This window comes from Ambystoma mexicanum, chromosome 3q, assembly GCF_040938575.1.
Source record: "Ambystoma mexicanum isolate Mex_15411 chromosome 3q, UKY_AmexF1_1, whole genome shotgun sequence".
In the NCBI taxonomy this organism is placed as follows: Eukaryota; Metazoa; Chordata; class Amphibia; order Caudata; family Ambystomatidae; genus Ambystoma; species Ambystoma mexicanum.
Genome location: NC_090926.1, coordinates 927685514 through 927707983, shown reverse-complemented (window position 1 = coordinate 927707983; position 22470 = coordinate 927685514). Strand labels below are relative to the sequence as shown.

The 22470-nt window shown below is 46.6% G+C and overlaps 1 protein-coding gene across 1 annotated transcript in view; it reads left to right on the top strand.

Moving 5' to 3' along the window:
* LOC138583120 (cholesterol transporter ABCA5-like) overlaps positions 1-22470 on the top strand; it is a 3134767-nt gene that overhangs the window by 2629783 nt on the left and 482514 nt on the right. Inside the window, exon 29 of the mRNA XM_069655080.1 lies at positions 16238-16358. Coding sequence (XP_069511181.1) covers positions 16238-16358 — 121 coding nt within the window. The remainder of the gene's footprint in view (positions 1-16237; positions 16359-22470) is intronic.

Below are 22470 nucleotides of genomic sequence, written 5' to 3'. Positions count from 1 at the left end.
AAAGTTATATTCTGAAGTGACTTGAAGGTTTATAACAAGACTGGCTGAGCTGTGGATTTCAGCAATTTAAGTAAATTTGGACTGAAAGACACTACAAATCTAAATGTTCAAATTGACTGAGTGACCTACTTTTGAGTGTCACATAGGTTGAAATTGTTTAAATGTCATAGTTTTAAACTTAGAATCAGCATTCTAGCTGCATATGTAAAAATGTTTAGTTTTATTTGAATGCAGAAACTGGGGAACAAAAAGTGACATTTTATCTGAAACTTGGCTTAAGGAACTGGATTCTGCCCACCAGCCACCCCCATCAGGAGTGAAACTTGAGTCACAGCTGTGTTCCCAGGCCTATCTGCCTTTTGCTGGCCACACTAAGGATATGCCATCTCTCTGATAATTGAATTAAGGGGAGCCCCACAGAATACAGGAGCTCTGAACAAAGCCCTGTCCTGACTCAGGCAAATGTTTTATTGCAGATGTCGTAAAACAGCTTCCTCTTGGCAGAAGCTGGGAGTGGCAGGGTCTCTGAGCTTGGCAGAAACTGGAAAGACTGGTTTCTGTACCATGTGACCTGAAAAGACACACCTCTATAGCCAGAATATGGTTTTAGAAAAAGATGAATAACTCCTAGTACGGACTTGTGAAAATTATTTAAATGATACCATAATTCTTGTGATTTTTCTGCCCACATTTTAAGAGGTTTTTCGAACCGGTGGCATGTTCAGGGGGGTTTTAGCGGAAAAGAGGATATTACTCAAAATGTGTGCATGTGAAAAATCTGACACTTCATCAATTAATGTCCATACTCCTTGCGCACATGTGTGTAAATTTGGGGTAATGTCCGGAATTGCAAACCAGTTAAAAAGTGCAAAATATTGCCATTTCTGAATGCAAGCTCCCAGGAAGAGCAGAGTTTGAACAGGAAATACCTCCTGTGATATGTGAGGGGTGCATATGATTTTAAAACAATATGTACCTCTGCAAATATGTATTTGTTTCAAATCTAGATTTGTGTGTAAGTTGACAGGAGGAGTGGACTTTCTGCAGGCTGTAAAATGACATCACTCTGACACAACTTAGCTCCCCCAATCAGGGGAGAAATGAAAGCTTGGCCAATGATAAGTGGAGAGGGGCTGGCTAGTGATGCTGCTCACACACACCCATTTTAAAAACACATAAAAGCAGAGAGACAGGACAGATAGAGACCTTCAAATCCATTTGCAGCTGGAAGCTCTGCCGGGAAAATCCATACTTTACCTCCATCAATCTCCAGAGAAAGCTGTGCAGAAAGATCCAGACTTTAAATCCCTCAATCTTCAGAACGAGAGATAGCAGACCCAGATCACTGTGAAGTGCAGAGACCAGAGTCCAGTTTAAAACCTGACCAGATCCATGACGAGGCCCATTTCACTCAAGAATATAGTGCGAGTACCTAGAAAACTGTGCAGAACCAATCTCCTAGTTAAAATAATATAATTCAATCTAGCTTAATCTAAGTAGAACTGTCTCCTAACTGTCACCTGTCATTTGCAAAGCTGTCACCTGTCATTTTCTAGTTGCAAGCTGCACTTGTCTTTTTGAACTTTAAAATTTCAATCTGAAAAACGACCTTTATTCAATCGCTCATATCTCCGCGACCGTTTGTGCTAGAGACTTGCAGTAACTTTCATCTGGAAGCTGAGATCATAGGCTGTCTTAGCACCCCAAAACGATAGTGATAGTCCTTGTAGTTCCTCTGTAATCGCGCTCGGCGCATTTGCAAATTTAGCCGCGATTTGACATTTTACCGCGATTTGCAAATTTCTCCACGTGTGAAAACAGAAGCTGCTTGCCTTCCATTTGCCAGAAATTCGTTTAACCTGCTAGTTACACCCTAGATCCTTGCTAAAGTGATCCTGAACTTATTTAAAGCATATACCACTCACCCTAAACCTCCTAGAGGGAATTAAAAGCATTTTAGTATATTTTTCACTTAATTGCCAGCACATATAAAAGCATTTTTGGGCTTGTGTTTAAAACTCCGATCTGTAACCTAAGCTTGCTGGGGTGAACTGAATCACATTTGATTGCATTTCTGAGAACTGTGTGCTTCCTTCCATTTCCTTACATTGCATAAAGGGGGGGAGTGGATTGCCAGAGAAAAGTGATTACATTGTTTTTGCTGAAATCCTATCAAGTTATTTTCTGTATTGCATTTCATTCCACATTGCATCCATTTGAAACCATAAAAGTATTGTTGCTATCTTATCCATTTCATGTCAACTCCTTAGTGATTATAAAGAAGTGTGCTAGTGCCAGATTCTCCGTTGTTAATCTTTATCATACCAGATTAAGTGTGATATCCAATTATTAATTTATTATAAAGCGTGATATAATATATATTGTTTAAGTTATCAAATAAACCTTTAAACTTGCAAAACAGAACTACTTCTTGGCTCAGTGGGGTCAGGGGGATTCCAAGGGAGGGGTGTTATATAGGGGTAGTCATCCAGAACGCATGAACTGGACATAAAGATATATCAATAAGGGTTTTCATTCAGTATTCTAGACTAGGCGTTGACTTGGCTGTAGTGCTGAATTGAATCCTCTTACACTCCCGTCTTACTAAACTGTGTGGAACATTGGTGGATTTTTGTGCACAAGACCAGATACATTTTAGGGATGGACTTCTAAAGTTAGTGTTGTATCTCTCTAGACAGAGTTGGTGTTGCATACCAATACTTGCCTTCCTTTTTGGGGGTTTATGTATTTTTCCCTACCCCAGTGATTGCATATATATATCTTTTATTTAGTGTTGTGTGATAATATTACATGCTAGTAGTCATTTTTCATAGTGTTATATGTCCATAAATAAATATGTTTATAACTGATTGTCTAAGTGTGTTCCCTGAATTTTCACTTGGTGTGCTTTTTGAGGACCCTTTACAAGCTCATCACCTCTTGAGACATTGCCTAGACCACTAGACCACCTACCTGGAACTGGATTGTCTACAGCTCCCAGAGTTGTCCCTGTCACTAAACCAGGTTGGTCTTCTATACATTTGCTCTCCAGGCCAGAGTATAGAAAATCATTCCTAACACTACGCCTCTCAAATTGATGGAAGGAGTGCTGCATGGGCATGTGTATTTTGCAGACGATCTTTCAAGTACTTTTAGGTCATAATGAGTAGGAGGGAATTGGACTACAGTCATGGTGTTCTTCTCTATTTCTCATGTATGTGACCGCAACTCTGTGTAACAAGTCTGTTGGTCCCCACTCTGAGGTTGCAAATTTCTATGCTTCTGGCAGTTTTGAGTGGACTTCCCAGTCTCTAGGGCTTGCAGCCCATTACTGCAGCAGTGATAACTTCAGCATTGTTTGGGGGGGTGAGCGCCATTTTGAGGAGTCTTCTCACAGTACAGTAGACCGGTGCTGCTCCGATAACCTTATCTCCTGTCGCCAAATTGGAGGATGGAGCACTGGATGGGGATGTGTGGATTGCAGATGGAACTACAACGACAGGGCCTCTTGCAGGGTCTACTGGGCTTTCCAGTTACTTCTTGCGGGTACAGATCACGGTACTGGCGGCGCCTGCTGCACCAGTTACAGGCAGACATTCGGTGTAAGCAATATTTCAGCTGCGTATCCTTGCACAACAGAGTGAATGGGGTACAAATGTGGATGGGAATACCCTACCTCTTGCCCCCTCCAAAGTAAAACAATTGGGTGAGGGTTTCATTGTTGTCTCAATTAAAGCGTTTGTAGCAGAACGACCTGAAGGCTCCCCTCTCTCCCACCTTCCCTCCCCTGTTGTACTTGTAGTTCTTTACTGCCAGTCACAAATTGATCTTGATAACATTAGGAAACTGGTGGAGGTTCTCTTCAGGGCACCATGCACGATGTATATATAGGTCCTTAGCAACAGAGTGACTATTGGTTGTCTGTGCTGTCGGGACAGCCTGTCCTTGGTCAGAAACGTTTTTCCCTAGTTAGTATGGTAACCCTGCAAACGGAAGCAGCTGAATGTAATTGGTAAAACAGCCCGCCTTCCAGGCAGTTCTGCAGTTTGAATCACATCCAGGGTTAGGGGCAGAAGCCTGTTTTGTGTTACCTTTTACTTCTTGCAGAAATCTATGTTGCCTCAAACAGATTGTGTTGATTTTGGCCTAGGAATATGTACAAAGGAAAAATACATGTGATACATGCATTACTGTGGAATAAAGGTCATTGCTAAACGTTGCACAGTTGCGTTGGACAGGTAGACACATTTCCATGTATTTCCATATTTGGCTGCTGGTTTGGTAGTGCAATGGTTAAAGCATTGAACATTGAGCCGCACGGATAGGAGTTCAGTACTCAAAGGGCTGCATCTTGAACGTGGGCATCTTACTTCATTAAACATTTTAATTTAAAAAAAAGAATGCAACCGCACACATTAAACATTTTAGATGCACAGCATTTTGTATCTGCCTGTTCATGATAACATTACAGGGACATCATCGCTGCAAGGCCATAGTCCCTATCGAAATGGGGAGAGACATTGGGGCCTCTATATAATGAATAGAAGTATCTTTTTGGCAGGGCAGAAGCTTGAAGATTACTGGTCTTCAGCATATTTACTGGGTTGACTGCACAGACTGAGGTAGGTGCTGGATTTCCCCATCCATGTTTTTTTCAGCTTTCGCCCGGTTTGGGCGCCTGCTGGATGGTTGTGCCTCGCCTCATAGTGGTCCAGCAGTTTCCCTCCCCTGACATTATTGTAAGTTGCAGCAGGGTTCTTCAGATTGGTGTGAGTGAATTCTGTATTTCGCCTACTGCTCTTCTCCAGTTGGTGACTGCAGTCCTAGGCGTGGGCAGGTGTTGCTACCCTCCCTTCCTGGTTGGATGGTAACAGTTTTCAGCGATACAGATTGCCTCCTGACTGGATCACATGGTGTGTTTCATGGTTGTTTATGAAGTACCCTGCTGGAGTGTGATTTTGGCAGCCTCCTGGGGTCACCCCTTGCACCTGTTTCTTTGGTTCTGACTTTTAGTGGACTGGGGAACGTTGCTGTTTTCAAGACACATCTGTGGCTTTGGTCTTCTTTCATTCAGGCCGGTCCTTAAATTGGCCTATGCTGCTCCCAGAGGTTCATCAGTTCCTTAAAATTCGGCCATTCTGCCTATACCGTAGGAGCATTGGACCTCTGTGGGTTTGTTTGTTTATTTTATTTAGTATAGCGCTCCAGACCCAGGGGTAAATGGGCGCTTAAGGACAGGTTACCTAGTTACAGTATTACAGTATATATAAAAAATGATGCAATTATACAATTGTGGCGGTAATATGCCAAATGCAGTATGTACAAGCAGGTAGTTAGATTTCACGGTTAAACATTTCAGAGTATGTACAATATATACAGTTAGTAATAGGCTTCGTCTATCTGAGGGTTGCCTTCTCCAGAAGCCAACTAATGACTAATTTTCTGAACAATTGGAAGGTTTTGGCTAATTTAATATTCAGTGGCAAGGTGTTCCAAAGTTGAGGGGCAAGGACAGTGAAACCCGAGCCCCCAGCTCTTTTGGTGGTGAATCTGGGCAAGGTGAGGCAGAGAGTATTAGAGGATCTAGTGATTCTTGTGTTTGGTTTTAAGGTGAGTTTGTTGGTGAGGTATGGGGGCTAGGTGGTTTAGGGCTTTATAGGTAAGGCAGAGTGTTTTTAAGTCGATTTTTTTGTTGATTGGATAGCCATTTGCAGGATATTCTTATGGGGGAGATGTGCTCTCTCCTGGGAATGTTTAATGCTGCTCTCAGCGCATTATTTTGGAGGATCTGAAGTTTCTTGATTATAGCTTGGCTGGCACTAAGGTAGAGGCTATTGCAATAGTCAAGCTTCGATTGTATGAGGGCCCTAGCCAGAATGAGGCAGCTGTTCGTGGATAGAAAAGGTCTGCAGGCCCTAATTAGTTTTCCAGTGTAGGCGGTGGCTGAGGCGGTCATATTAACTTGTTTGGAGAGGTTGGTATTGGCGTCGAGGTAGAAGCCTAGGGTTTTCACATTTTTCACGACTGGGATGATGTTGCCATCTATGATAAAGTTGGAGTAATCGGGACTAAGTTTCTGTAAATTATTAGGGGATCCGACTAGGAGGAGCACGGTCTCGGTCATGACAGGCCCTGCTCTTGAGCCATAAAAGTTCCCTTCTACAAGGTTGTGTTGGGTATACTTGCACCCAAGCTAGCTGACTAAGAGGGGGTGGGTACATGTCGGCTGTGTGTGGTAGGTACATTGACAATGTGGGCGTATGCAGTGGTCTGCCGTTTGTGTCCTCGTTAATTTATAAACTATGATTGTCAACTAGCACTGCAAGGGGAAAAGGGGACACTCTGAGTTCTCCCGAGCCTTTTCTCTCTTCGTGTTGAGAATAAGTGAGGCTGCTGGCCCTCTTTGGAGGGACCTTACATCTGCTTGCTGAAGGAATATGGCCTGTTCTTGCAGTGTTGTTGGGTGTCATGTTTAGAATATTGGAACATGGTTGGGAGGGATCTCTCCGTCAGTGCCCCAAACCTTTTATGCTAGTTGTGAGGGGAAGTTGGCGTCTTGTGTCTTGGCACTTTTTAGTACCTAGTTCTTCTGGATAGGGGTTGGAAGCCCATGGCGGAAATGTTTGAGGGAGATTTTTCCCCAAACTTTCGGTCTTTTCTTCCCTGAACATTGCAGCCACAGGCTTCCAACCCCACCCACACCCCCACACACCTATGTACCTAGCGGCGCCACACTTCGCTGTGTGTCGCCAACTCGCTGTGTCCCTGCAACGCCTGTTCCCTTTCATTTCCCTGATCGGTAACAGGCGCGGCAGGGTCTTTTGCTTTATCGATTTTTTTTTGTTTACCTCGTACGGGGTCCGCTGCGGGGGACACCCCCGCAAACCCCATTCACTGTATAGTGAACAAGGGTGCAGGGGACACCCCTGCAGCACTTGCCACCAAATCAGGGATTTGGTCAAACTTTTCAGCCATTCAGAATTTTGGAACAGCCGAAATTGGGCCAAATCTCCCATTCAGGCTTTTTTTACGGGCTTATTGGACCTTTCCGTTCTTCTTGCTTTCGTTGTATGCTTGTTTGGCCCACCTGAGCTGCGGCTCTATTGGCAGAAGCCTAGAGGAATAATATTCATTCTTGGTGATTTTGGAGGCACCTGCTTCTGGATAAAAGGTTTTCAGCACGGCCCCTTGTTATTTTTTTTTCCCTTATCAGTCACAGTTGTTCCCTATGTGGGGTTTTGGGTCTTAGGACCCCCTTCCTCCTTCTTGTCTCTTTTAGAATTGTCTAGCCTGATGCTACTCATCACTATAGGACCCAGCCAGCATTGATGAAGCTCTTTCGTTCCCTGTTTTCCAACGATTGGGCAGTCCCACACTTGGACAAGTGGGTGTGGTTTTCTCGGGTATGGGGCCTTTGCTGGAAAGCTCTTAGTGATCATCCAGCTCGGAAAATAGAGCCACAGTTTTTACGCTTTTATGCAGTGAGAAATGCTGGGTTCATGTCTTGATCAGTTATTCGTCAGGGCTCCTTGAGTTGCCCTATGGTAGCTTTCTTCCCTGGTCTTTGCTTGGGTCTTCTGGGATGGATTCTCTGGCAGTCCGTGGGGTTGGACTGTTTAGGGCTGCGGCCCATGGCTTATCTGAAGTAGGCCTGTTAAAGTTTCTCACTTTGAAGCTATCTTTAGCTCCTGACTTTTCACCCTTCCCATGTTGGTTTCTGTGAGGGATGTTCTCTATGGAATGGCCATAGCACCGACTGTTGGATTCAGTTATGTTCTAGTCCAATCTTTGATATATGTTGTGGTTAAGAAAATGATGCCTGTACCTCTGGTGGCGTTGTTATGAACCGCACTGGAAGTAAGTCTTCTTTATAGATTCTTGTCTCATAGTCTCAGTTGACAGATACAGAAGAGGACCCAACCTAACCCACGGGTCTCCACCACCCAGGATCTCTAACTGTCATCGGTGGAATCTCTAGCTCATGCCACTTCACACATTCTACTAATTACATCATCATAGCTAGTAGCATAATACATGGCAATGAGCGGTTACCACAGTATACTCCATAGAGTAAGTACTGGGACAAGGGAGAGAGGACATGGAGGTAATGCCTTGATTACTTACTGGTAATCTTCATTACGCCTAGTCCTACTCTTACTCGTCACAGTACTGATGCCCTCCTCGCCCCCCCTGTGGTATGATCGTCTCGGTTTCTTTTTTATAGTCATGAGGTTTGGTGAGGTGCTTTATAAACCCATCTATGACAGGGGGAGGCCACAGAAAAAAAAGTATTATTGTGTGAAAGGGTACTGTCGGGAGGATGATGGCCTTTATAGAGTAAGTACTGTAATGAGGAACAGTATAACTAGATGTAATGAAGCCGTGGAGCGAAGGCCTGGAGACAAGGCCAGCACCCCTCTTTGCAGCTCTGCTGCGAGGGACTGCCAGCACGACCCCCCGCACACCCGCCGCCCTCCCAGCTGATCTTCCGATCAGTTTCGGTGCACCGGAGTGCCCGACAAGAAGCCCAACAGCTGATCTGCACCCCGAGGCCTTGGAAACCTCCAAGATGGCCCTCACGGTCGCCGCAGCAACCAACATACCGACAATCACACTGAGGATGCCTGATTGGCTGAGCTCCGCTCCCCGTCCCTCCCCTCCTGCTTTAAATGGAGGGGAGGTGCACCGAGAGTCGAAGCGTGTTAGGTAGAAACCTGTGCAGTTCCCTTTGGGAACACTGCAAAAGATTTAGGACTACAGGTGTTAGCAGTAAACCCTCTTGGTAGCAGTCTGTACCACCCAGATTTACCTGGTAGCTGTGGCTGAGCAGTCAAACCTCCCTCAAGAATAGTTAGGCAGTATGCAAAGTATACACAATAGGCACTCAGATACAATAATACAAGCAAACACTGACCAGAGCTTTGGTATCAAAGTATATAATTATTTATTTAAAAACACACTGTTTGAAACACTCCAGCACTCTTATTGTAAAACACTCTAAACACAGTTACTATTATAATATATACAACCCTTATTCCTTATCAGATAAGTCTTAGTTAACACCACTTATTTCCAGACAGAGGTGAGCGCTTAACTATAGATGGCACTCCAATAAGTTCATGAAGAAGGGAGGGAAAAAGACAGAATATGGAAAGATACACCACTCTAAGAATTAGGAACACTTTTAGCAAGGCAGAAGAGCAAAAGTCACTTGTGAGCCAAAGTCCATAGGCTGGGCCCACTCTTAGAGAGAGCAGAGCACAAATGCGCCCAAGATCACACAGTTACACTAGGCTTTGAAAGTCTTGCAGAGAGTTCGAAAAGAGTTGAGAGGCTCAGAAAAGTATTCCGGTTGCCGGTGTGCTGGGCACAGGCAAGGCGGCCACGAGATGCGTCGGGAAGACGAAAAGACGGTGAAACTGGTTATCCCCACCAGTCAAAGGAAGAAGACTCTCCGGCGGGAGATCTCCTCTGTCTTTGGGAAAAGTGGTGAGACGGTCCAGTAGGGCTCCACCGGTGGTGTCGTTGTGGCAGGTCGGCTCAGCTTCTCCCTCATCGGATTCTTAGGTCCTGTGGCGACTTCTGAAGTTCCAGTCCCCAAAGCCCTGCTTTCATGCAGAAAACCCCCATTCACTCAGCCTGGCTGTCACCCAAACATGCTAAGTGGTGAGCCGGCCGGCTCACCACTTGGGCCAATCAGGACGGAGTGCGACTTGAGTTGCCTAGGCAACTCAGTCCAGGGTGCCTAAATCCCCCTCCACCCCTCCTAAGTACCCCAGACAGAGTGGCACCACTTTGGAGGGCTTCTGTGGAAAAGCCCGCCAAAAAGTGGAACAAAGGGCTCGACTTGGGTTGGAGTCACAGAAGAGAACACAAACGCCATTTTAGAACCGAGTTTTGACAAAAAATACCAACCGGAGAATTAATAATAATTAAATAAACCGGCGGTATGTTCAAGGCTATCGTAATCAAATAATTAAAGATAGTAGCCTCGAACAATGGGAAAATCCCATAGAGAAATATTTGCGGTTGAATATAAAAAGTAGTATCCACTGCCACCAGCCAAAACTCGATCAGGGGGGCCGGAGACGTGCCCCCTCGACTAACAGACCCCGGGGCAATTGAATTGCCCCAGCCAGTACGTCCACAAAATGATGGTTGGTACTGGTTCTGTTCAGAATTCAAGACTAGTAAAGTCAATGGTGACTTTACATGCCCTGGCAGACAGTAGTCAGTCCCAGGGTATGGAGTCTATGACAGGGGTGCCATGGGTCCATGGGGTCACTATGACACTCATGTGTTACTGCACTGAGGGTGCTGTGTAACACACATCACAAAAACACATGAAGCCCTATGGAGTAAAAGACCCCATAGCCCATTAAACACATCTAGAGTCAAAGGAACACACTCAAATCATGTCCAAGAGTGAGGGTAAAAGAGTCTCACTCTTGGCAGGAGAAAAAAATAAACCCCAAAAATCCAGCAAAGCTGCTGGGGGACTCACTAGGTTAGGAAATTCAGCATAAACAGAGAATTCTCCCTAACAAAGCCGTGGAGCGAAGGCCTGGAGACAAGGCCAGCACCCCTCTTTGCAGCTCCGCTGCAAGGCACTGCCAGCACGAGCCCCCGCACACCGGACGCCCTCCCAGCTGATCTTCCGATCAGTTTCGGTGCACCGGAGTGCCCGACAAGAAGCCCAACAGCTGATCTGCACCACAAGGCCTTGGAAACCTCCAAGATGGCCCCCACGGTCGCCGCAGCAACCAACATGCCGACAATCACACTGAGGAAGCCGGATTGGCTGAGCTTTGCTCCCCGTCCCTCCCCTCCTGCTTTAAATGGATGGGAGGTGCACCGGGAGGCGAAGCCGTGGAGCAAAGGCCTGGAGACAAGGCCAGCACCCCTCTTTGCAGCTCAGCTGAGAGGGACTGCCAGCACGACCCCCCTCACACCAGCCGCCCTCCCAGCTGATCTTCCGATCAGTTTCGGTGCACCCGAGTGCCCGACAAGAAGCCCAACAGCTGATCTGCACCACGAGGCCTTGGAAACCTCCAAGATGGCCCCCACGGTCGCCGCAGCAACCGACATGCCGACAATCACACTGAGGAAGCTGAATTGGCTGAGCTCCGCTCCCCGTCCCTCCCCTCCTGCTTTAAATGGAGGGGAGGTGCACCGGCAGGCGAAGGCATGGAGACAAGGCCAGCACCCCTCTTCGCTGCTCGTCGCCATCCATCAAGACCGACCTGCTATCGCTGTCTAGAGGTAAGAGGATCCATGCATCCCCTCCCATCCTACTCCTCACAGCTGATTATAGACTCGATCAGCTACGCACAGGCACCTTCTATGCCCCACACAGATCTGCTCCACAATCCATAAGCATACGGAATACTCGCTTACCTTTGAGACCCAGTGCCATCTCCAGACCATTTGCCATAGGTACGCTCACGCGCACCAGAACCCCTTGTACCTCTCTGCAGATGAACTCTCGAGGGCACCAGACACAAAAACTAGAGCTAGATCCCTTGCACTCTCTAAGGTCAAATCTGAGGTATACAAAACCGCAAACTTAATGCCTATGACCCCTGAAAATGGGACCGCCACTACTGCTAATTCTTCTACATAACCAGTTTTATGTATTGATGTACCTGCCACTGTTACCATGCCTGTGACCCCTGAAAATGGAACCCCCACTATTGCCAATTCTTCTACATCACCAGTTTTATGTATTGATGTACCTGCCACTGTTACCATGCCTGTGACCCCTGAAAATGGGACCCCCACTATTGCCAATTCTTCTACATCACCAGTTTTATGTATTGATGTACCTGCCACTGTTACCATGCCTTTGACCCTGGACACCACTGCCCCCCCCACCAGATTCCACCCCCCTCACCTCCCCATCTCAAATGTGCCTTGATTAACGCCTGATCCGTCAACGCCTATGCCCTGGACATCCACAACCTCATCACCAAGAACAACCTAGACATCCTCTTGGTCACCGAAACGTGGTTCCATGAAGCCTCAGGCCCTGCGCTCTCCCTTGCACTCCCACCTGGCTACACTGTCATTAGGCAAGACCTCCCCACCAAAGGTGGTGGAGTAGCAATCATAGCCTCAAGACTCAATCAACATCAGAAAAAATGATAAAACTATGAACGAAACCAGTGACTACCTCCAACTTAAACTCTCCACCTCCCACCACTGCACCATTACACTCCATCTGGTCTACCGGCCACCCGGCCTCATAGGAGACTTCCAATCCACCATCACTCACCACTTGGCAGACAACCTAAAGAAATCTACCAAAGCGATCCTCCTTGGTGATGTGAACCTTGGTCTTAATGACCCCAAGGACCCTGCTTCCAAAGCACTCAACTCAGCCCTTGAAACTCTGGGCTGCTCCAACACTGTCACAGACCCAACCCACTCATTGGGCAGGACACTTGACTGGATTGCTCAGCACAATTGCCCTCTAACAATCACAGACAACTCCCCCACCCCATGGTCTGACCACCACATCATACCTTTAACATCCCCACCTCCTCCCCTCCGCCCCACCCTCCCCATCCCCTGCCACCTGCCCTCACCAGAAGCGCTCGCCTCCTCACCAAAGAAAGACTCCTCCATTCCTCCAGGGTCCTGCCTTCAGACCTCCCTTCTCCAATGACCCAGAAACCCTGATGCAAAATTACAACAAGGCTATATCGGCAGCAATCAATTCCATTGCTCCTCTCAAACCTCAGAAGTCCAAACCCACAAGCCACACCAACACCTGGTTCACCCCAGACCTACTAAAACTCCAGACGGACAAACGCTCTGCCCTTGCGTGCTGGCAAACCTCCCAAGATGACGATGACAAACTTGACTTCAAAACCCACTCAAAGGAATATAAGAAAGCCGTCATCCAAGCCAAATCATTCGAAGCCAGAATCACTGAAGCCAATTCTAATACCAAGGAAATGTTCACCATATTCAGGGAACTCGAAACCCCTACCCCCACACCCCAAAACTTCACTAAAGACAAAGCCTGGTGCAACGGCATCCAAACTGCCATGCGCAACAAACTAGACCTTCTTCAAGCCAAAATCTTGAACTCCAGACTCTCTCGCCCCACCTCCCATCTCCCCCCCATCTCCAGATGCCTCCCCCACCTTCTCCTTCAAAACCATCCAGGAGAAAGACATCATTAACCTAATGAAAGGCATCAAACCCTCAAACTGCAAAGGAGACCCCTGCCCCGCCACCATTATCAAGGACTGTGCCGACTCCCTCGCCCCATTTCTCACAGCCTTTGTCAACGCATCCTTCACCACAGGGATAGTACCCTCCTCCCTCAAGGAAGCATGGGTCAGGCCTCTCATAAAGAAACCTACTCTTGACCCCACCTCACCTAACAACTACAGACCCATCACCACCGTCCCCTTCCTTCTTAAAATTCTGGACAAAGCAGCCTACCTGCAAGTCCAACACTTCATCGAAGAGAACCAACTCCTAGGCTTGAGACAATCTGGGTTCCGCCCAAAACACGGAACTGAGACCGCCTTACTGGATTTAAAAAACCAGATGGATGATGCCAGAGGCCTGGGCAAACCTGTCCTGCTCCTCCTCCTCGATCTCTCTGCCGCGTTTGACCTTGTGGATCACGACGTCTTATGCCACCACCTAACCTCCTCTGCAAATTTTTCAGCCCATGCTAGTGCTTGGATCACATGTTTCCTACATGGAAGGACCATGCAGGTCTTCTCCGACCTAGCTACTGCATCCCCAACCATTATGCTGTGTGGGGTCCCACAAGGCTCTTGCCTCTCTCCCGCCCTCTACAATATATTCACTCGCCCCCTCTTCCTCATCCTTGACGCCATGGGGATCTCATACACTAATTATGCGGACGACACGCAGATCCTCGTGACCCTGACAGGCGACTATGAGACTGACTCCAAGACCCTCAACACCATCTATAACGCAATCCAAACCTGGATGGCTGCCAACAGCCTCTATCTCAACTCTGACAAAACCGAACTCCTACTTGTAGGCTCCCCTGACACCCTCAAAAAACTTGACGTGCAGTTCACCCACTTCACCATTGACTCTATCACAATTCCAGTATCTGAGTCAGTGAAAACCCTGGGCATCTACCTGGACTCTAGTCTGTCCATGACCAGACAGGTGAATGCCATTACCACCTCAGCTGCCTACCAGGCCAAACTCCTCAATGCAGTTAGACCCTACCTCTCCAGTGACACCTGCACAAACATAGCTAGGGCTATCACTGGATCACGGCTGGACTATTGCAATGTTCTCTTCCTAGGGACCTCCACAAAAAACCTTGAGAAACTGCAAGTAACTCAAAACCACGCCCTACGCGCAGCACAAGGCATCTCCAAAAGAGAGCATAAATCTACTGCCAGAAGAGCCTCCCACTGGCTACCTATAAAAGAGAGGATCATCTTCAAAACCCTGACCCTCACTCACAAATGCATCCACTCTGCAGCACCAGCCTACCTGGCACAAAGGATCCACCCGGCCATGTCCTCAAGACCAACCAGGACCCCCTATACCAACCTACTCACTGTACCCATGGTAAAAAGAGAAAGAGCAGGGGGTACCAGCTTCCCCTATCTTGTGGCTCTACACTGGAATGCCCTCCCCACTGCCCTGCGAGCTGCACCTTCTCTGACCACCTTCCACAAAACCTTTAAAACCACCCTGTTTGCTTGATTCTCTACCGTTCCTCATGTACACCCGCCATATGTATATTTGACTTGTGTACGCCTCCATGCATAATATGTGTTACACCTATGTACCCAATGCTGTAACTTATGCATAATGTAACAAAGCTTGCTGCAAGTAACAGCGCCACAATGCCCTTGGGCTGCCTGCGTGCTGTACGAATGTAAATAAATAAATAAATAAAAAATGCCCGTGAGGAATCAGGGCAGTTCTGCACATGCATTCTAAATTCATATAGAAGGTGGCTTCTGATTGTCATCTTAATCAGGAAATCGCTTTGCTGACTTTCTTCTGTAACCCACCTGTGACAGCTGACTGGACCATTCGTACCTTTAATGTTTGCAGCACCTTTGCGTTTCTGTCTTTCCAAAACACCACCTAGCAGGCATCCACAGTAGACCTTATTGGCGATCCTGATGTCCGGTTCCAACCTTCCAAAGTATCCACTTCTAGATGGGTCATTCCTTGTATCACTGAGCACTATTCCAGAACACAAAGGAGCGTCCAATCCTTAAAGTCAGCATGCACATTCTATAGGCGCAGGTTCAGCTTCTCTGGCCTATCACTTGCAATTAACCTGTTGATTTCATTTGAAAGGCAGTAAGTCACATGGTCGGCCCCTCCTACGTTTAGCTCAAAGCAGTAAGCAGTCCGTCTTAGCCTTATTGAATTTGATTTGGGAGTGTCTCCACTCTTTTAAATGTTACTGCTTGGAGAAACTCCTATGATTATGGGGCATAAGACCAAGGGCCTTATTACACGGAAGGCGGTAAGGGTTAACGGTCACCGGTAATGGTACCGGTGACCGTTAACCCTTACCGCCTTACTACGAGGTCCCTTAGCGGGTTGGTACTTTAACGCCTGCTTTTAGCAGGCGTTAAAAACCAACCCGCTAAGGGACCTTGGTGCTAATTACGGCACCGCAAATTTGCGGTACCGTAATTAGCACCTTCCCCATTCCCATTATGCCCTATGGGTCAAAAATGGGAATGGGGAAGGGCAATGGTGGAAGGGAGAATTACCGCCCGCCAACCTTGGAATAGGGCGGTAATTCCCCTTTCCACCAAGGCGGTGCCCATATTTTACCGGCATGGACCAAGGTGCTATTAGCACCTTGGTCCACCGCCTACCGTGTAATGAGGCCCCAAGACTATGTTCCTCACTGCATCAACTTCTGCAATATTAGTCCATACTCCCTTTTCCTCTGTCGGAGCCTTCCTTGGGAGGGGTGGGACTGGGGTATGGTTTAAATACACATTTGCATGCTCTGATTCTCTTAAAACGGTATGCCACAATCCATTTAAGCTAATGACCATGCCCTTTTCAAAAGCCTAGAGACTCGCATATTGCATACTTGTAGGCGAAAAACTGTGGACTAGAATTAATGTTGTTACTGTAGTGTGTACTATGTAACTTATACTTCATGCAGATCACTGCCTGTTTATAATTGGGGAATACAAATCCATCTGTCACTTTTCATTCAATGTTTTATATTGACCCTTTTTAGAACTTGTAAGAAGAAGACGAAAGTCTGGAGGTTTTCAGAAATCCCGAATGACGAAGATGACGATGTCCAAGCAGAAAGGGCAAGGGTCGGCGAGATGATGACATGTGAGAACTGTGAGGAGGTAAACTTGCATTGAAGAGGTTTGGCTTAAAGTTGTTGCACAGATGCTTTTTCAGATGTATCACGCTTACGTAAACAGCAGGGTTGAAGAAGCCTGTTTTACTTAAGAGCGCAATTAATGCATAGCATGGAATAAGGTTTTTTAACCCGTGTTATATAATATTTTACCTTTATCATAACTTGTCAACATTGCTTTGCAGATTTCTGGTGTCTGCAAATGAGTGAAGGAAACCCTTTTGTGCAAATATTCCCAAAATGTGAAGATTATTTTTCTCTCAAGGAGCATCTAATGTCCTGTCCTGATTTGATGTTCATGCACTGTTACCTTACAAGAGAGGAATAACAGAGACGTGTCTCCTATAACCTGCTGTCGGTATGATTACTTATAATAGCTGGGCCCGGGGCTGCACACCGAGACATAACATTGGCGATGGAGCGGAGCGTACCGCCGCGTGCCCTCCATAGCCGGATCCGGAGTTGTCCGTGCTGGTTTAGGCTGAGTAGTGGGGGCCCCCCGTCGCTCTTATTCCTATTACCCTATTCCCCCGAAAGAATAGAACAGACAGGTTTTTGTTTGTGGAATAATTATAGGCCGTAGGCTTGTTTATTTTCTACAGAAAATAACACCAAATAATAATCATAACAAACACAGAATAACACCAACTCGCTTTTTGGGCACTTCGTGTCCAGGGGTTGTAGATGCCCAGCCTTCTCCTCGGCTCGTCTTAGTTACCCTGGGGCATCCGTTCCTGGACACGTGCCGCCGCCTACGACTTTCTTCTACCGTGTACCGAAGAAAGTACTCGGCGTTCCTGTTCCTTGTTCTGTCTCCTTTCCTTGCCTTTTTTTTTTTTTTTTCTGCTGGGTGGGTTGGGTGGCAAAACGTTTCCTTCTCCCCCTTTTCCAGGCCTTAGGAGCTTACCTGAGTGAGGTGAGCTCCTTGCCTGGTTGTGCCCATCCTGCATTTCCTTGGGGTACTTATACCCCCCTGGCCCTTTGTTGTCCCTCTGGGGGGGCTGGACTTCCTCCTGCCCCCCTGTTGCTTTCCTCACACCTTTCCCCCATCCGTGTGGGGTTTCCCTAGCAACGCTGAGGGTGGGGGCGCCGCTTGGCTGCCCCTCCCCTTGTATTTCGTGCCGTTCTGTTTCCCCCACCCTGCGCCTAACCCCCCAGGCCCTCCATCGTGCCGTACTTTGTACTGCACGGGGCCTGGGGCAGTCTTAGTGCTGTCACGTCGCACAGAGATATCTGTGCAAGCGCAACCCTCCCGCCCTGTCCGGGCTGTGCGCTGTACAAGCTCGTCGTTATGGTGAGCTGGCAGTGGAACTGCGAACTCCTGCATGCACATGCTATGCCCATTTTTGCTGTAAAGATGGCCTACTGAGGCCATGCTGGCATAAGCTCCTGCCTGCACGGTGCCCTGCTGGCGTGGAGAAGGCCTGTTGTGGCAGCAGCTACATGGAGTGAAAGGAAAGCTCCTGCCGGATACGCACGGCATCTCTGTTGGAGTAGAAGAAGGCTCACTCCTCTAAATAATTCTCCAGCCAAAGATTCAAAGGTGAAATAAAGAAGGCGGCCACGTTGGCTCCACCATCTTGAAGCCATCCTGTCTGACGGAACACTTCCTCTGCCATGCACACATTTTCCCGACACAGGCCAGTCGTGCTGAATGAAGCTGTGCAGTTACAATCGATGCCACCTTTTGATGTCACTGATTCCAGCAATATGGGGCTCAGGTGGGCTAAATGGATCAAGGACTTTTACGTGTATCTAGGTGCAATGGGTTTGCGAGACGACAGGCACATAAGAGGTATTTTAATGCACTCCTTTGGGTCCCACTGTGCAAGATGTTATTTATGAAATGCTAGAGGAAGCTAGAAACACGTTTATAGGGCTGATTGACTGCCTAAACGCCTATTTTGCCCCATGCAGGAATATAGATTATGAAAGGTGCTTATTTCACACCGCCGTTCAAGTGAAAGATAATTTTTCAACGAGGCTACAAAAGAGAATTACATATTGTTTTTTTTTTTGATAACTACTCAAACGAAGAAACCCTTGGTTCACAGATAATTGTGGGTTGCGAGTCCTCTACATACCGGAAAAAGTTACTGTAGAAAGCAAGAACATTGGAGGACATCTTTATGCTTGCAAGCACATCTGTGGCTATCAACCTGCAAGCGGACTCTATGGACAAGGTCAAAATATCACAGTTAAGCCCTACGCCTGTTTGTCAAGTAAACATAGCACAAAAACAAGTGATATGATTCTCTGCATGAAGGAATATGGTCGGCAATGGGAAATATTTGTCATGCTTGTGGCAGGGACAATCACTTTGTTGGTATACAGCACTTACAAATATAGACATTGTTAGGGAGAATTCTCTGTTAAGGCTAATTTCCCAAACCTAGTGAGTCCCCCAGCAGCTTTGCTGGATTTTTGGGGTTTAATTTTTTCTCCTGCTAAGAGTGAAACTCTTTTTCTCCCATTCTTAGGTATGATTTGAGAATGTCCTTTGACTTTGTATGTGTTTTATGGGCTATGGGGTCTTTTACTCCATAGGGCTTCATGTGTTTTTGGTATGTGTGTTACACAGCACTTTCAGTGCAGTAACAAATGGGTGTCATAGTGACCCCCAAACATAGACTCCATACTCTCTCTCCCAGGGCATGTAAAGTCACCATTGACTTTACTAGTCTTAAATTGTGAACAGAACCAGTATAAACCATCATATTGTGGAAGTATTGGTAGGGGTAATTCGATTGCCCCTGTGTCTGTTTTTCAAGGGGGCACTGTCCAGTCCCCCCTTGTCGGGTTTCTGACTGGTGGCAGTGGTTACCACGCGAAATATTCCACCGGAATATTTCCTATGGGATTTTCCCATTCATTTTAAACGCACCACTTTTTTTGGTGCAATGTTAAAGATACCACCGGGTTATTTATTTAATATTTATTCCCCGGTTGGGTCTTTTTGCCAGGACTTGGGTTTAAAATGGCGCTTGTGTTCGCCTCTGTAACTCCAACCCAAGTCGAGCCCTTTGTTCCACTTTTGGCGGGCTTCTACACAGAAGCCTCCAAAAGTGGTGCCACTCTGTCTGGGTCTACAGGATGTGTGGGAGGGGGGAATAGGCACCCTGGACTGAATTGCCTTGGCAACTCAAGTCGCACTCTTGTGTGATTGGCCCAGTGGTGAGCCGCCCGGCTCACCACTTAGCATGTTTGAGTGACAGCTAGGACTGATGAATGGGGGTTTTCTGCATAAAAGAAGGGCTTTGGGGACTGGAACTTCAGAAGTCGCCACAGGACCTAAAGAATCCAAAGAGGGAGAAGCTGAGCCGACCTGCAACAACGACACCACCGGTGGAGCCTTGCTGAACCGAGTCACCACTTCCCAACGACAAAGAAGATCTTCTTCCAGGAGAATCTTCTTCCTTTGAGCTGGTGGGGTTAACCAGTTCGCCTTTTTCACCTTCCTGGATCGTCTTGTGGTCGAATCGCCCGTGTCAAGCACCCTGGCGGCCGGATAGCCACGCTTCACCACTACCACAAATAAAAGGGTGGTACCTTTTAACCGGGAAACTCTGCGGCTGGTTTCTTCCATGGCAGTGCAACGACCTGCAGCTTTCCTCCACGTCGAGATCTTCTCTTCCCCTGGACGAAGCACCGACTTGCACTCGCTGCCAGGAACAACTGCCCCCGCTGGAGCTTTCTCACCATTACAGGTACTGTATCCCGCCTGGGCTCCCTTGCAACAGACTGTCCAAGGTGTCCCGTAAATCCTTGATTCTCTATCCTGGGGTGACCTCGGACCTGTTAACTAACTTTTCTGAACTGATCCCACTCCTTTTTGGAACTATCTGCAAAGACTTTTAAAGTGTACTTCAACTGTGCCATCTATGGTTACGCGCTCACCTCTGTTTTGCTTAATAAGTGGTGTACTAACCTAGACTTGTCAAATAATTAATTAGGGAGGTGTATATATTTATAGTGACTGTGTTTGAACTTGCTTGACATATTAGTGCTAGTGTATTCTTATAAGTGTGTTTTTAAATAAATAATTATATACTTTTATACCAAAGCTCTGGTCAGTGTTTGCTTGTGCTACTGTATTTTTTGCCCTATTGGGTATACTCTATATACTGTCTAACTCTTCTTGAGAGAAGTCTGACTGCTCAGCCACAGCTACCAGGTAAATCTGGGTGGTACAGACTGCTACCAATTGGGTTTACTGCCAACACCTGTAGTCTTAAACCTTTTGCAGTGGTCCCTAAGGGAACTGCACAGGTTTCTGCCTAACAATCATATAAGTGATACGAGAGGATCATTGCAAAATTCAATGCCACCTCGGTAAGAGAAAATATCATTACCCGAACAAAGGCAAAAGAGGTTTCCTGAATAAAGACACGCTTCCCTGCAGACAGACACTGAAGGTCCCCTTCCCGACATAATCACCAACCAGAAGAAAACAGGTAGCGGTCAACGCATCAGAGTACGATATCTTGAGTTGTCAGCAAGGCTTAGAGAAGATTATGACTCTTCGTCCATTGGTAGAGGAAAAGAGGATTTGCATATGCCATAGGAAACTCGATAGTGATTGAATATAGCCTTAAATTATTACTAAAAGTAAATGACAGCTCTCGCAAGTTTTAATTGGTACAGGCGTGACAGTAAATGTCATGAATGAAGAGACATCTGCAGGATTGAAATATCCCCCTAAGCTTAAACCATCCAATATTGACATTTCCGCACTTCCGTGTAAAGGGATGTTACCAAGCCATATGCTCCTATAAGGATAAAACAACAAAATTAGTAATCTATGTCATCAAAAGTGAGATAGCAGGAAGATGTATTCTCAGCTTTGTTCAGCAATGCAGATGAGCCTAGTCCACATTCTGTATTGTATCATGTCGATCTTGGCAAACTAAAGAACGGACAGGTTAAACTGCATATATATGAAGCCGTCAAACCCACAGCACAACAGAGGCATCCCTCTAAATATATAATCACAGGAGTTGGATGAAATAAAGTAATTACTGGAGCAGGATATAATTGAACCTATGAAAAGACCAGCGTCATGGGTGTCACCAATAGTGCTGGTACCCAAGAAGGAGGCGGGTGGACGCATCCGCTTGTGCGTGGACATGCGCACCTCGAACCAAACAATCGAGAGAGAAACGCATTTATCTCTAGGGATGACTGACATGATGCACTTATTGCATGGAGCCACTGTGTTCTCGAAGCTGGACTTAAATAAGGGTTATCACCAACTAGAGTTACATCCAGATTCCAAATATAGAACAACCTTCACAACGCATCTTAGTTTGTTTAGGTACAGAAGATTCAGTTTTGGGGTTTCATTAGCAGCTGAGATAATTCAAAACATGTGCAATGCATCTTGGGACACATGACTGTGAAAATAGAAATGTACAATTGCATATAGGGACTTGTGACCCCATGCCATCTGGCGGTGCACATTTAAGAGCATACCATGGACAAACAAACTCCTCTACCCACTTCCATCCCTGAAACACCCAAAAGCCAACCAACGTAGATAGGAAACACTAACACCAATGACAGGCCTGACAATTGCAAATTTTACGTGATCAAGCCATCTGCCAATCAGGGCCAGCATACATGACAAGTAAAGTCCTCAGGTCTCCTCACCCTAGTGCAACATTTTAATTTTCATGTTTTTGTTTGCTTTCGTGCCTTAAAAAAAGGGGTTTTAAAAAAAAAGGGGTGGGGGACCCCGCCATTTCGAACAGAAAATGTAAAAAAATGACATTCGACTTTTTTCTTTTTCGGCCATCATTTTTCGACATTTTTGCATTCGAGATTATGTAATTTGACAATGTCACTATAAACCGACACACACCTGGCGCCAGGAGTCTGACTCTTATTTTTTGGGTTTTCCTGATATAGGGTATTCTCCCCCACCCCGCCTCCTCAGTGAACACAAAGAAATGTGGCAGGCAGAGCAAGCTGCTATGCCCAAAAGTTCACACAAATGACTTTCTAATAGACTTGACATTGATACCAGACACAAGGGAGGCGGAGGGCACAGGTGTTGGGGATGAGGGAAGAGGGAGGGCACAGATTTTGGGGATTAGGGA